Raw genomic sequence first — 15,141 nt, 5'->3', positions numbered from 1 at the left:
TCGTTTTTGACAAATCAAAGAACGATTTTTTTTCTTATTATATCATCAATTTATTGTCTTTGAAAAATGTAGTAAATAAATATATTAGGGATCTCATAGGGGTATGATGGCATACCCACTATACCAATAATTATTTTTTTAATAGGTGTGTCAAATCAAAATTTAACAGAGACAAAAAGAGTGATAAATATAAAGTATCGTTAATATTAATAATTATTTATTAAAAAAAATATTCACTCAAGTAGTTTTTTCTTCTTAGGCACAGTATTGGATCACAAAACTTGTAATACATTGTGTCTATTTCTTGTGAAATAAGCATAATACATTTTAAAATATTTATAATATGTTTATAATACATTGTTTGTGCCCTATTTTATCTGTTTCCACTAAAAAACAAAGTTATATTTTCTAAATCTTGCAGTTCCTTAGTCGTAGAAGTATTGCCCCCCCAACTTGATTGTGTTGGAACTAATATTAGTATATTTTTTAATACAAGTGTTGATTCAAGTATAACTTTTATTTACGATTAACAAATAAATGCACATTGATTGGCCATATTTATTTGGGAAAATTTACGTGAGGTACGATTTAAGTCCACTAATTGCATGTTTTGACACTTCACCTATTTTTAATTGTCATGTTTTGCTTTTCGAAAGTTAATTTGACTAATTTTCAAAGTTAATTTTAAATAATAAAAATTTAAATTTTCAAAAACTATACGAAAAGTACTATAAATTATAGTTTTTTTGCATATAAATATGATGACAAAAACATCATAAAATATTTATCAAAATTCTTATAATTTGACTCTAAAAAAAATAATCAGATAATTAAAAGTGAACCGAAAGAGTAATAGTTATCAAACACAAGGATAGATTTAATACCTAATTTCTCTTTCCCTCCCACACACAACACACCTCACGATAAAGTTTATTTTTCAAAGTGAGACATTATACGCATTGTATAAATCAATTAACACATAGCTGCCACTTCCCCACCAACACATTAATTATTTATACACGTTTGAAAGAAACTACCAACCAATTTGTAATCCTTACGGAAGTGCTGGCGTCCATTTTCTTCTCGTTTTTTCTATTCCAAGACGCATCATTTATAGTCAAACAACTGAGTCAACCAGTAGCCATATATATAGGAAAAATCCTTTTGGCCATAATTTGGTCGAATGGTAAAAGGACATGTTTACACTATAAATTAATTTATTTTTGGATATTTTTGCTCTTTAACTTAAAGGCATAATACATATATTGGACCCTCAACTTGGGTTCAAATTTTAACTTTGACCTCTAACTTTCATAGTGCACAAACAGACACTTTAACTATCCAACCTTTTAATAAATAAACACGCGATTTTTGGAGGCAAAGAGCGTGAAATGCAAACGCTCCCACGTGTATTAGTGAGCCACTCAGTGGCTACCAACTAATTAAATACTTTACACGTCCATTTTAGAACTAAAAAAAAATAAAATTACTTTTAATTAATATACAAGGGTATAGCTCTTTTTCCACAATGACAAAAAAAATTAGAAGCCATTTGCACTAAATATGAGCACAAATCATTTTAAAAGAGAGGAAAAAAAATTTGATTTGAAAGAGGAGGAAAGAGAAATGAGATTTTGATTTGGAAATATAAAGATATTATATAAAAGGGATTGTTTAAGGGTAGATTTGTCATTTCAACATTTTTTTACTGTTGTGGACCTCAAAAATTACTCCTAACTCGCGCAAAATACGTGCACATCACGTGTTTTGCCAGGTAGGACACGCGTGTTTATTTATTAAAAGGTTGGATAGTTAAAGTGTCTGTTTGTGCACTATGAAAGTTGAAGGTCAAAGTTGAAATTTGAAGTCAAGTTTAGGGTCCAATATATGTATTATGCCTAACTTAAATATTGAATATATTCTTTAATTATGTTTTCAATACATTGAAAATGATCAATGAGATTAATTATTAATGATTTCATAATTAAACATGAGAAAGAAATCACAATGTTAACCAAAGAAAACATAAGTCTCACCCACTTTTCTTACTTGAAATTTTCAAGATCTAAAAAAAACAATTTAAAATATGGCAGTAGTAGTAAAAAAATAAATATATATATACTATAATTTTTTCAATTTCTAAATTTCTTCCTTTCTACTTATTCTTTTTTTGTTTATTTATTTTTCATTTCTTATTTCTTAATGATAAAATAAAATAAAAAGTACAAAAGAGGAGTAAATTGTAGGCTATCTATTTTAGTTTATAATTTCTAATCATGAAAAGATAAATTATATCTAAATTTAAATATTAAAAATTTATATCTATAATACTCAAAATTAAAAATCTGAATTCACCAAGTTGGTAAAACAATTACTCTTATTTATTTAAAGGAGTTGTTGTTACGTATGGATTTTCTAGAAAAAAAGTTAAATGATAAATATATATTTTATCTGATTATACTTAAAATGTATGTGAGCGAACTATGAAGAAAACTGAAATTACCATCATGTTTCCTCTATTATGTGATTGCTTTCATATCCTCAAATGTATATGAATCACATCATACACAAATAAAGACTCATTAAAATTAATATTTATTTATTTATTTTAGTACTAGAGACGTATACAAATATTTTTTGGAAAAAAATATTGATGGTTCTTCATTGAAAAATTATAATAACTAGGAAAGAATATAGAAGTTCTTTATGCTTTCAAAATAAACTTTTATAAAACAAAAATTAAAATAAAAACATCTTCATAGTTTTCTGATGATAATGACAACACAAATTTGTTAAACATGAACTAGATCAAAGTTTCATCACATATATATTTTTCTTTATTAGTATTATTTGTTGTTTTATCAAAAAAATGTTTGTTATTAAATGATATGTTAAAATATTAAGTATACATAGTTGTAGTCACAATATTTTTTTTTTGCTCTCAAATTAATAATTTTAAAAAAATTGATTAAGAATTTTTAAAATTAAGTAATTTTATTGTATTTATTATATGAATAAATTTAAATTACCTATTTAAAAAATTATTTAAATTCATTTTAAAATAATTTTTAAATATAATGTAAAATAGTTCAATAATAACAGCCAAAATTCAAAATACTTTAGAATCAATAGATATCGACACAGTAAAGAAATACTAAAAATCATATGATTCATAAGTGTCGATCCTATTTCACAACAACCCAAGATAGTTACACATTAATGTTGTAGTTTTGATATTTGTTAATTATTATGTTGTAAAAAATTCAACTACATATTTAAATATTATGGTTTAAAAAATTAAATTACGTATTTAAAACTACATATTTAATTATTATGTTTTAAAAATTAAATTACGTAGTTCTATAATGTATTGATTTTTATCAATTCTAAAGTATTTTGAGTTTTGATTATCGTTATTGAAATATTTTTCAAATTATATTTAAAAACATATTTTTATGTATATTATTAACATGTATTTTAATTTTCTCCTTTGGTAGAAAATTTTCACACAACTTTTGTTTGTTGTGCCTCGACCATACTAAAAATTTTCGTTCATGCATACTTTTAGAAGTTTAGAAAATAGTAATAATAAATACTTGACTTTACTTTGGAAGGGAACAAGGTTAAATTAGTCTTTTTACGATTTTGGCCAAATTATGGCCACATAATTCTGGCCATTTAGCACTTCTTATATATATATATTAAGTTAATAATTCATGTTCATTGATTGAAAACTTGAATTCAAAAATATATTAAATAATGATAAATTAGTAAATTTACTTAGCTTTTTAATGCATGTGAAATCTAATTAAATGGTGACACATAAATAGGAATGGATGGAGTATTTCAATATGGACAATTGAGGAGCCGAAGCGTTATGAGTTATTTCAATATCGGATGATTGGGGAGCCGCAGTGGCATAGCCACGTGGTGGTTAGGGTGTCCAATTCGTCGAAAAAAATATTGTATATACAAGTAAAATGGTACATTAAGTGCCGAGTCAAACTACCTCACATAAGTAATTACTCCCTCTGTCCCTAATTACTTGTCCACTTTTGATTTTTCACACTTATTAAGAAAACAATTATTAATATAGTGAGTTTACCATTTTATACCTATTAATTATGAAGTGGATGAATTAAAAATTTAAGATTTTCAAAAAGTCTACCTTTTTCAAAGTAATTAATTGAGGGTATAATAGGTAAAAAATTTTTTTTGTCTTTTCTTGATTTGTCAAAATGGATAAGTAATTAGGGACAACTAAAAAAAGGAAAAATGAACAAGTAATTAGGGACAAATGAAGTATTTTAGTATCGGATATCTATATTTTTTAAATCTAAAAATTGTATGTATTACTCCCTCCGTCCCTTTTTAGTTGTCCACTTTAGAAATGACACACAGATTAAGGCAACAATGGTTAGCACAGTGAAGTTACAATTTTACCCTTATGACAACTTTTCACTTCAAAATTACAACCACTTATTTGAATTCAAGTGAAATAAATTGGAGGGAAACAACATACACTTTTACAATTTTCAAGAAGTGTAAATAAGGATATAATAGGAAAAAATTTGTTGTCCTTTCTTGATTTGTCAAAATGGACAACTAAAAAAGGAAATATGGACAAGTAAATAGGGACGGAGCTACTCCCTCCATTCCATATTAATTGAAATTTTGAGGCATTTTCCATTTTTCAAATTAACTTAATTGTTCAGTTTTCAAGACTACTTTTAGAGTGTTCTTCCAATTTTACCCTTCATTTGGATTTTCAATGTGATGACTTCAATAAATTTGACAATAATTAATAAGGGTAAAAATGAAAAACTATGTTTAATTTATGTTTTAATCTATTTTTCTTAAAAGGTGTGAAACATTTCAAAATTTCAATTAATATAAAATGAAGAGGATAGTATTTAGTAAAATAAAAGAATATTTGTTAAAAGAGCTAAAAATAAAAGTTGAAATACAGTTGGAAGAAAGATACCCGTCCAACATGTTCTCTCGCCAAAAATATGATTTTCATGGCACTGAAAAACTGGCCCAAAACAAGGACCCACAGCTCTATGTAGAAAGGCTACAAGTCTACACACTGCAAATTTTTACTTTCTATGTACCAAAAACACACCTTATTTTATTGTTAAATCTTTTTAAAATTCAATCCCAATTTCCACTTTCTTAGCTTATAAATATTCTGATCAATAAAATTCTCTTGATTATTTTTAAACTATTTTTCTAGAAAATATAAAGTGTAATAATTTTTTTGAATATTAAATTTTTTATTTCTGTCGAACTATAAAAAAAAGTCCAACAATTCAATGTAGTTCATATGTTCTTTTTTGACCATCAACTCTTTTTAAAATTCAATCCCAATTTTCACTCTATGGCTTATAAATATTGTGATTATCACTGTACCAATTTGAAAACCATCTCCTCACTTCCCTCTCTCTTAACTTGTGTTTTAAAGGTTTCTTATACTCTTGTCTTTAATTGTTTTTCTTAGCTTTTTAATTTATCGAAAACAACATCTCTATCTCCGCACGGTAATAATATAGTTTGTGTATACATACATGTCATTGTTGTTGTAAGATTGATTGAAGTTTGTTGTTCTATTTCTGCAGGAGGTTGTTTGATTTTGGGCTGAGTTTCTGGTGAGGTTGTTCTTGACTATTATTGCCCCCTTTGTTGTTAAACTACCCTTAAAATGTTGTAAAAATTCAATCTTGACTACTCCTACAAAACACAAATTTTGGGGAAAGTCAAACTTTGTAGGTAAACATTGCCCTTAAATAGTAGTATAGTCAATCTTGATTATAGGATTAAATTGCCCTTCAACTGTTTGATTTTGGGTTTCTTAGAATTTCATCAAAATGAATGAATCTAAGCCATCTTCAAATTCAAGAAACCTTCCTGATTTCAAACAATCTGTGAAACTTAAGTATGTTAAACTTGGTTATCATTACCTTATTACTCATGGAATGTACCTGTTTTTGTCACCTCTAGTTGTTATCATTGCTGCTCAACTCTCAACATTCTCACCAAATGACTTTTATGTTCTTTGGGATCAGCTTAGGTTCAATCTCATATCTGTTGTTATTTGTTCCACCCTTTTGGTCTTTTTGTCTACTGTCTATTTCATTACCCGTCCTAGCCCGGTCTACCTTGTTAATTTCTCGTGTTATAAACCCGAAGATGCTAGGAAGTGTACAAAGGGGAATTTCTTGGAGATGTCTAAGTCTGTTGGAACATTTTCAGATGGAAATCTTGAGTTTCAAAGGAAGATTGTTGAGAGGTCTGGTCTTGGTGATTCAACTTACCTCCCTGAGGCTGTGACTAATGTACCGCCAAATCCTTGTATGGCGGAAGCAAGAAAAGAAGCTGAGGCTGTCATGTTTGGAGCTATTGATGAGCTTCTTGCTAAAACCTCTGTTAAGCCTAAGGATATTGGGATTTTAGTAGTGAATTGTAGCTTGTTTAACCCGACCCCTTCTTTGTCCGCGATGATTGTTAATCATTATAAACTTAGGGGGAATGTTATTAGCTACAATCTTGGGGGAATGGGTTGTAGTGCTGGTTTGATCTCGATTGATCTTGCGAAAGATCTTCTTCAAGTCCATCCCAACACTTATGCCTTAGTGCTTAGCATGGAAAACATCACTTTGAATTGGTATTTTGGCAATGAGAAATCCATGCTCCTTCCAAATTGTTTATTCCGGATGGGAGGTGCTGCTGTGTTGCTCTCAAATAAACGATCTGATAAGAAACGGTCAAAATACCAGCTGGTCCATACTGTTAGAACTCACAAAGGTGCTGATGATAAGTGCTTCACATGTGTTTACCAATTGGAAGATTCCGATGGAAAAGTTGGCGTCTCTCTGTCGAAGGAACTGATGGCAGTAGCTGGCGATGCTCTAAAGACAAACATCACAACATTAGGTCCTCTTGTGCTTCCTATGTCTGAGCAGTTCCTTTTTTTCGCCACATTGGTGGGAAGGAAGCTATTGAAGGCGAAGATAAGGCCTTATATCCCTGATTTTAAGTTAGCATTTGAGCATTTCTGCATTCATGCTGGTGGAAGAGCTGTGCTGGATGAACTAGAGAAAAACCTTCAGCTCTCTGATTGGCATATGGAGCCTTCACGAATGACACTTCATCGATTTGGCAACACTTCAAGCAGCTCCCTTTGGTACGAATTGGCCTATTCGGAAGCCAAAGGTAGGATCAGGAAGGGAGACCGAACGTGGCAGATAGCATTTGGTTCAGGATTTAAGTGTAACAGTGCTGTTTGGAAGGCTTTGAGAAGTATAAATCCAGACAAGGAGAAGAATCCCTGGATGGATGAAATTCACCAGTTCCCTGTTGATGTTCCAAAAGTTGCAAGAATCTAAACAACTCAATGGAACTTAAAATTAGCTAAGTGCTTCCTAAATGTGTAAAGTTGAATTCTTCATTAGAGGATAGTTCATTAGTTAATCCAAATTTGTTTGAGTTTCTAAAAGATTTATAAATATTGAACTACTTGTTTTCAAATCTTTATGAATGTCCAAGTATACCTCTCATTATGTTTTGTCACTAAACTAACAACATATATACTTTGTTTCTTATATATTTACTGGATTTTTCAATATAAACAAAATTCACGTAAAAGTTACTAAGTTTCAGAAATCCCCATTCAATATCTTAATATTCATGTAAAGTTCTTATCTAGACAGGGCACATGTTGTTGGGATTCATTGTGTAATGTTGAATTATTTCATCAACATGTTTATGTTGGAGAAGCGTTGAGGAATTATTGCTTTAATAATTGTTTTGTTCCATTAATTATTTAACTCATCCTAACCCCACAAAAAAAGTATATTTCCAAAAGGAAAAATAGAGAAAAAGACTCTATTTGTCTGGGGGGGGGGATGATATTATAGTAAATTACTAAGAAAATAATTTTGTAAAATTTTCTTTATTTTTTCCTCTTCTACATAAACCAACCAACAGAAAAGAGAATTAGCTTCCTCAGAACAACAATGAAAATTGAAATATGTACATATTCAAGAACATATTGATTGTAGTCTTCCAAATTTACTCCTATATAGGTAAGTGAAGTCTTATGTAAAATATCAAATAGCTACTTATTTAATCACTTCTTCTATTTATTTTTATCTGTTCATTATTAATTTATCACATTCAATTATAAGTTGCGATAAATAAATAAAATAATAATTTTATCATCCTTTAATTATAATAAATTTCACATTTTGAGAAACGTATTAAAAATTGTTATAGTTAATCATAAAGTTAAATTAGGTATTAAATGATAAATTTTGACTGAATTTTCAAACTGGACTAGTAAACATATATTCCTTCACATCCGATATAGTAAATGAATTGTTAACTCTTTTTTTCTTAAAGTACAAAATAAATAAATTTTCAATGCTTAAGAACATTTAATATTTTTTCCAGAATTACCTACTTTTTCCCTCCAAGATTATTCTTTTATGTAATATCTTTTAATATCTTTCTTTGCATGACACATTCCACACTCATTTATATTGAGTTAGAGGAAGTATAATAAATAAATAAAAGTGAACGGAGAGTAACATTTTAGAAATGAATATAATGTTTGTAGGGGAGGTGTCCACGTTATAAATACGATTGAAATTGGAGACCACAAACTCTCTAAGGGAAAAAAACGAAGATATTTTGTGAACATATGGTAATTGCCGACATGCCAAATGCGAAGCTCGCCGCTCCCACATACCACAACGCCAAACAAAATATTTGACTAATCTTATCACATTAAATTAGTGTTTTGTCATAAAAAATAATTTAGCAATTTCTTTGTTCTAATTTATATGAGTTATTTTAATTTGTTATAAAGTACAAAAAATGAAGAAAAACTTTTGAAACTTGTAGTTTAAAATTAGATATAGATGGTTCTTTCTTTAAAAAAGAAAAAGAGAATTTTTTGTTGATAATGGGGTTCTAACCCACAACACTAGTGTGAAAAACATTTTCACCGTCCTTTCTTATCACTGGACTATCAATCAATTTTGTTAGAGGGTTCACTAGGGTGTTTGTGGTTTGGTTTGAATCAGTTATTGGTTAAAACAAAAACCAAACCAATCTAGTCAATTTTTAAAATTTCTAAAACCGAACGAAAAAAATAACCATCAGTTTGGTTATTGTCGGTTTGGTTCAATTTTTATGGTTTTTTTGGTTTGAAAGTAATAAAAAAAATTAGGACATACGTATCTCGATAGACACAAACACCTAGTACATGAACAATCCACAGGAAATTTCATATGGTTGGTTCAATTAAACAATTAAGCAATACAAGAGTTATTATTACCTGAACAAAGTGATTCAATTAAGAGAAAATGTGACTAATGTTATGTGAGGTAGGATATGTAAAGACTAAAGTAATGAATTTTGATGGACTAATTAGACTTAGGATTGTAATAGTTTGGCTAAAATTTAAGTGTTCGGCTTGAGAAAATGGTAAAGTTAAAAATTTAAGTTAATTAAAATTTAATAAAATAACTATATTTTATTTATGAATAATATATAAATAATTATAAATTTTACATATCTAATTTATCAGTTCGATTTGGTTATTTTTGTGGTTGTTTTTTAGTAAAATCAAAACCAAACCAAATAGTATCGGATTTCAAAATTTAAAATCAAACCTGACCAAACCAAACTAAATAACGGTTTCGTTCGGATTGAGGTTCGATTTGATTTGTTAACCATAACCATGAACAACCCTAGGGTTCACAAGTAAATATACATATGTATTTATATTAAATTTTCTAATACAAATATAAGATCTAAAAAAAAGCTAGTGGGTTCGTCCGAACCTACAAACCCCCATCTAGCTCCACCTCTAATCGTAAATCATTTCATTAAAAATAAAATAAGCATTTTAAAATTAAATTGTTACAAAATATAAATATTTTTTTTAACAAACTAAAAAGAAAAATGAACTATTAAATTGGGGAAGAGAAAGTATATTCTTGACAAAACTTACAAATAAAGTGAACACCCCTAGGCCCTAGTACAAAACTACCCAAGAAAGCATTATTGAGATGTTATTTATATATATTTAAAATAGATGTATGAGGAAACGGAGAAGTGGAGAAGTAGGCTTTTTTTATTTTTAATAATTATGTATTCGAGTCAATTTATTTATTATCTTAATTAATTTAACGAAATATATAATATCTCCTACCACCACAATTATTATTTATTGGGTACCTCAATCTAAATTTGGTCAAATAAGAAAAGTATTTTGGATAAATAGACATTTTGGTCATATAAAGGTGTCAAGCACGCAGGTCAGCTATGTAGACCAGAATTATGTATGATTTTTTTATTTTTTATTTTGGTTAATAATTATGTATGATTTGTATATGTAAGAATGCACTGAACATGCATGCATTTGAAAATATTATTTAATTGAGAGAGACGTACAATTGACGTGCATGTTCTTGTATTAATTAGAATTTGTGAAAATCTTTTCTAAATGGCTAATTGAAAATCGAATCAAATCGTAAATTGAATCAAATTAGAAAAAAAAATTGTTTAATGATTTGGTTTTTGGTATTGGAATTTTTTTTAACTATACTTAGATTGGTTTGGTTTAACTAAAAATAAGTCAATCCGAGACCAAATCAATCTAAAATTGTATATAATTTTTAAAACTTATTTTATACATAAAATATTTACTTTGATGTAATTTCTAAATATTACTTATAAATTTTCATTATTTTTATCTTTTAACATATTTTTTCAAGTTTTTTTGAGACTTAGAACTTTTAATGGTCGAATAAAAGTTATAGTCCATAGGTATTAGTAACTCTAATAAAGCTCAATTCAAAATTAAATCAATATTAATGCTAATAAAAAAATTAATTCAACACTAAGAATGACAATAATGTTGAATATTTGTTCTTTAGTTTTACATTGGTTTAGACATTTAAAATACATAACCTAAGTTTAATTTTTCTTTAATGTTTAATCATGTAATTAATACTTATATTAGACTTGTTTTTAACATGATTTGGTACTTTTTAAATTATAATCATTTTCATTATGACTTATGAATTTGCAATATTTAATTTATACAGTTTCATTATTATTTTCATTGAATATTTTAGTGTTATTACTCATAGTCAATATTTGTTTGTATGAATACTTTACCGAAAAAAAATCCAAATACCCAAAAAAAATCCGAGGTTTATTAGTTTGGTTTGATTTAAAAATTCGACACAAATTGTTTGATTTGATATTTGAAAAATCCAACTCAACCCGAGGTTGAAAACCCCAAAAAAACCCAAGTTTTATTAGTTTGATTTAATTTATAAATTTAAAAACTTAACACAAATAATTTAATTTAATATTTAAAAAACTCAAACCAATCCGATCATGTACATCCCTAGCTTTTGTCACTCCCACAAATCACAATATATAGATTGGACTTCCTTTCTATATATGTTCACAATTTGATTTAAATTTTTTTTGAAACAAATCGAAGTGAATCAAATTGATTTTAAAAATCACCATTTGATTTGATTTCGTTTTGAATTTTAAAAAATGACAATATTTGATTGGTTTTGATTTTATTTTTTTAAAATAAAATATAATTGAATCAAATCGATAAATTATATAAATTAATATATTTATCTATATAAATGGTATTATTTTTTCATAATTAATTATAAATATTTTATACCTTTTAATCATTAATTTGGTTTTAGTCTACTTATTCCACATGCACTATAGCATTATTAAAGGGAAAATTGTGCATTATGGCAAACTATTAATTTAAAATAAACGATATAATTATAGTTTCATTTAATTCTAATTCGTAGCAAACATATTGTCATTCTCGCCTCTCTCCCCTGAATCTCGCTCACCACTCTCAATTCTCCTCATCGCCTCTCTCACTTTTATACAAACACAAATATATAAATTGTGTCAGTGTTTGTATAAAGCGAGAGACTGTATATACAAATACAAATACATCGCTCTCTGTCCTATACATTTATAATTATACTAATACAATTTTTTCCCTGCTCAGTTCTCTTTGGCATTTCTCTCTCTCACTTTATACAAACACAAATTATACAAATACAATGTACAATTCATGTTTGTATAAAACCGAGAGAGATTTGATATACAAATATTTTTAACTCGATCCAATTATATACAAATTCAATTTTTATGCAGATATACAAACACAATCATTGATACATATACATAGTAATTACATATATACAATTATCTAACCGATATAAATATACAATTTACCTCCCTTTCCACTCTATGTCCTCTCTCGCTCGCCTCTCTCCTCTCTCCTAAACTCGCTCGCCACTCTAGTGTAACACAAAAAACATATACATATACAAACACAATTTTCATAAACACAGACACACAATTTATACAAATCAACTGCGATTTATAGAGCACAATATGATTCTTACATTTGATATTCCTAAAATTTACTCTATTTAAAGCCTGTTTCTTAAAAGAAAAAATTGCACAAGCCCAACACTAAAAGTCTAGTGTGGTGTATTGTCGATTTTAAATTTTCTTTTGCTTACAAGATTACAATCTACTCTTCAAGTTTCTTGATTTTTTTAGAAGAATTGACTATTTTATTTAAAGTTGTATATTGATTTTATTGCCGTTAGACATATGAAAATGAGGAACCTCATTAATTAAGCAACTTAAATACGAGGTCCATTTTTAATTATCATAATTTTTTTTTTAGAGTCAAACGATAATAACTTTGACTATTATTTTACAATGTATTTTTTCATCGTATTGATATGCAAAAAGTTGGAATTTATAGTACTTTTCTTACGGTTTTTGAAAATCTAATTTTTTTGTTTAAAATATTAAATTAATGTAATTTAATTTAATTTTAAAAATTAATCAAATTGACTTTTGAAAAGTGCAACATGACAATTAAAAATGGATGCAGAGAGTATGTAAAAGCTTTGACATAGGAGCCTGTCAACTGCTATTAATAAATAAGGAGAATATGAAAAATCTTTTATATATATTGTTTTTGGGCTTTGTTTAAAACTATACTTTACTAGTATTGGGTCTAAGTTAGCAAAAAAAAAAAAAAAAACTCAAAGAATAAAACTGTCCGTCACTCATATGGGATTTTGGCAATCGACACTTAATATTCACGTCTTTTTACGAGTAATAAGATCAAATATTTTGAACTATCAAAAACTGCAATTGAGTTTAATTATGTAGTTTAGGAATTGAAAAAATTATCTAAATACACATCTTATTTTATTATAATTTCTAAAATTTTCTATCCTTTAAAAGAATTTCAAAAATTCCCTATCGAATACATCACTATTCACTACCTTCTCGCTGACATCCCTATTTCCCTCTCAGATACATTCCTCCCCTCTCTAATACGCATCTCCCCTATGTATCCGTATATAATATCTCCTCTTTGATACATCCCTCCCCTATGTATTTGGATATCTACTGATGATGTATGCGAATGTTCAGTGATGTATTCGTAATCCAAAAATTTTAAGAGATTCTTATAATTTGAAAAATAGTAGAAAAATAATGTAACTAACTCTTAACACGATGAAATTTATGGAAATTATACTATTATATTTTCATTAGTTTCTTTTTAGTGACTTTGATTGTAATCAGTACTATATGGGATCGATTCATTCAACAAAAATTAAAAGCTGCCATCATTTTGTATTTGTAACATCTTTTCATATCACATGACAAGTATATTATATTTCTTTCACTTCATATACCAATTTAACTGTCATGTACACTAGTCTCTATGGATGTCTTTCAAAGAGTATATTATAGTAAGCTTTTATATTTAATAATAAATCAATCAATTTTTATTTTTTTTAGAAACTCGTTATAATTTTTTTTTTACTAGAATCGACTTAATTGATTTAATTTAAGTTTTTGTATTTGGAATTTCGAATTTAGTTAGTTTGATTATTTTTAGATAAATGTTGAATCATGATTCATGAGCCCCCTAGTTGCTACGAATTTACGACACCCTATAATTTTCAAGTAAATAATTAAAGTTTGTGTAAAGTAGTTTCGTAAATATATTCAGATACCTTCTTTTGTTGCTTCCCAATATTTAAAGCGGGTATATTTTTCATCACTGCAGACATATGTTAAGATAACTAAAATGATATTATTATAACAATAAGCGGGGATAGCTCAGTTGGGAGAGCGTCAGACTGAAGATCTGAAGGTCACGTGTTCGATCCACGTTCACCGCATAATAATATTTTACACTTAGCAATTTGATAATTTCATCGACAATTTTTTGTGTGTTCATACCGCAAACAACCAGAAGTTATGTACAAGTTGTTCATCAATTTCTTGTTTCTTACCCTCCTTAAATTAAAGGCATAATATATATATTGGACCTTAAACTTGGCTTCAAATTTTAACTTTGACCTCCAACTTTCAAAGTGCACACATAGACACTTTAACTATATAAACACGCGTGTCTTACCTGGCAAAACGCGTGATGTGCACGCATTTTGCGCGAGTTAGAAATTTTTGAGGCACACAATAGTAAAAAAAAAAGCTGAAATGACAACTCTACTCTTAATTAATTTAATTTTTTTTTAGTTCTAAAATGGACGTGTAAAGTGTTTAATTAGTTGGCAGCCATTGAGTGGCTCACTAATACACGTGGAAGCGTTTGCATTTCATGCTCTTTGCTCCAAAAATCGCGTGTTTATTTATTAAAAGGTTGGATAGTTAAAGTGCTTGTTTGTGCACTATGAAAGTTGGAGGTCAAAGTTGAAATTTAAAGCCAAGTTTAGGGTCTAATATATGTATTATGCCTAAATTAAATGTATCAATGCATATTCATATGATTAACCTATATCATTTCGTTGTCAAATTGTTACTATCCGGAGATCGTATCGATAGTGGAGGCGATTAGGAGGTCGAAAAGCCCAATTGGAGGAGTGTTCATGTCAAATTTCGGGTAGATCTGGTGGAGGTCCGTCAGATCAAAGCTCAACGAGAAATGAGCAACATCTACAAATTAAAAAGTGAAGCAAATACCGCCGCGGTGAGATATCCTAACCAGTCATGAACGTAATCGGAAAGTTTCAATAA

General features: G+C 28.1%; 1 protein-coding gene and 1 non-coding gene across 3 annotated transcripts in view; both read left to right on the top strand.

The window, feature by feature from the left end:
- The window catches only part of LOC125838565 (3-ketoacyl-CoA synthase 11-like), an 80,301-nt gene extending 72,865 nt beyond the window's left edge, over positions 1-7,436 (top strand). Inside the window, exons 1-2 of one of the 2 annotated variants that reach the window (XM_049517617.1) lie at positions 5,307-5,464; positions 5,619-7,436. In XM_049517617.1, coding sequence (XP_049373574.1) covers positions 5,868-7,385 — 1,518 coding nt within the window. In that variant the 5' untranslated portion in view covers positions 5,307-5,464; positions 5,619-5,867 and the 3' untranslated portion in view covers positions 7,386-7,436. Of the gene's footprint in view, positions 1-5,306; positions 5,465-5,618 lie in introns of those variants that run through there. The other variant, XM_049517618.1, reaches the window with a different exon arrangement.
- A 6,776-nt stretch (positions 7,437-14,212) lies between these two features.
- TRNAF-GAA (transfer RNA phenylalanine (anticodon GAA)) lies at positions 14,213-14,285 on the top strand. Its single transcript has one exon. It is a non-coding gene; the product is annotated as a tRNA-Phe (tRNA).
- The last annotated feature ends 856 nt before the right edge of the window (positions 14,286-15,141 follow it).

Source organism: Solanum verrucosum, unplaced genomic scaffold (assembly GCF_900185275.1).
Source record: "Solanum verrucosum unplaced genomic scaffold, falcon-dt-bn FXZP01000182.1, whole genome shotgun sequence".
Lineage (NCBI taxonomy): Eukaryota > Viridiplantae > Streptophyta > Magnoliopsida > Solanales > Solanaceae > Solanum > Solanum verrucosum.
The sequence above is the reverse complement of the archived record's forward strand: the minus strand, read 5'-3'. Positions and strand labels throughout refer to the sequence as shown.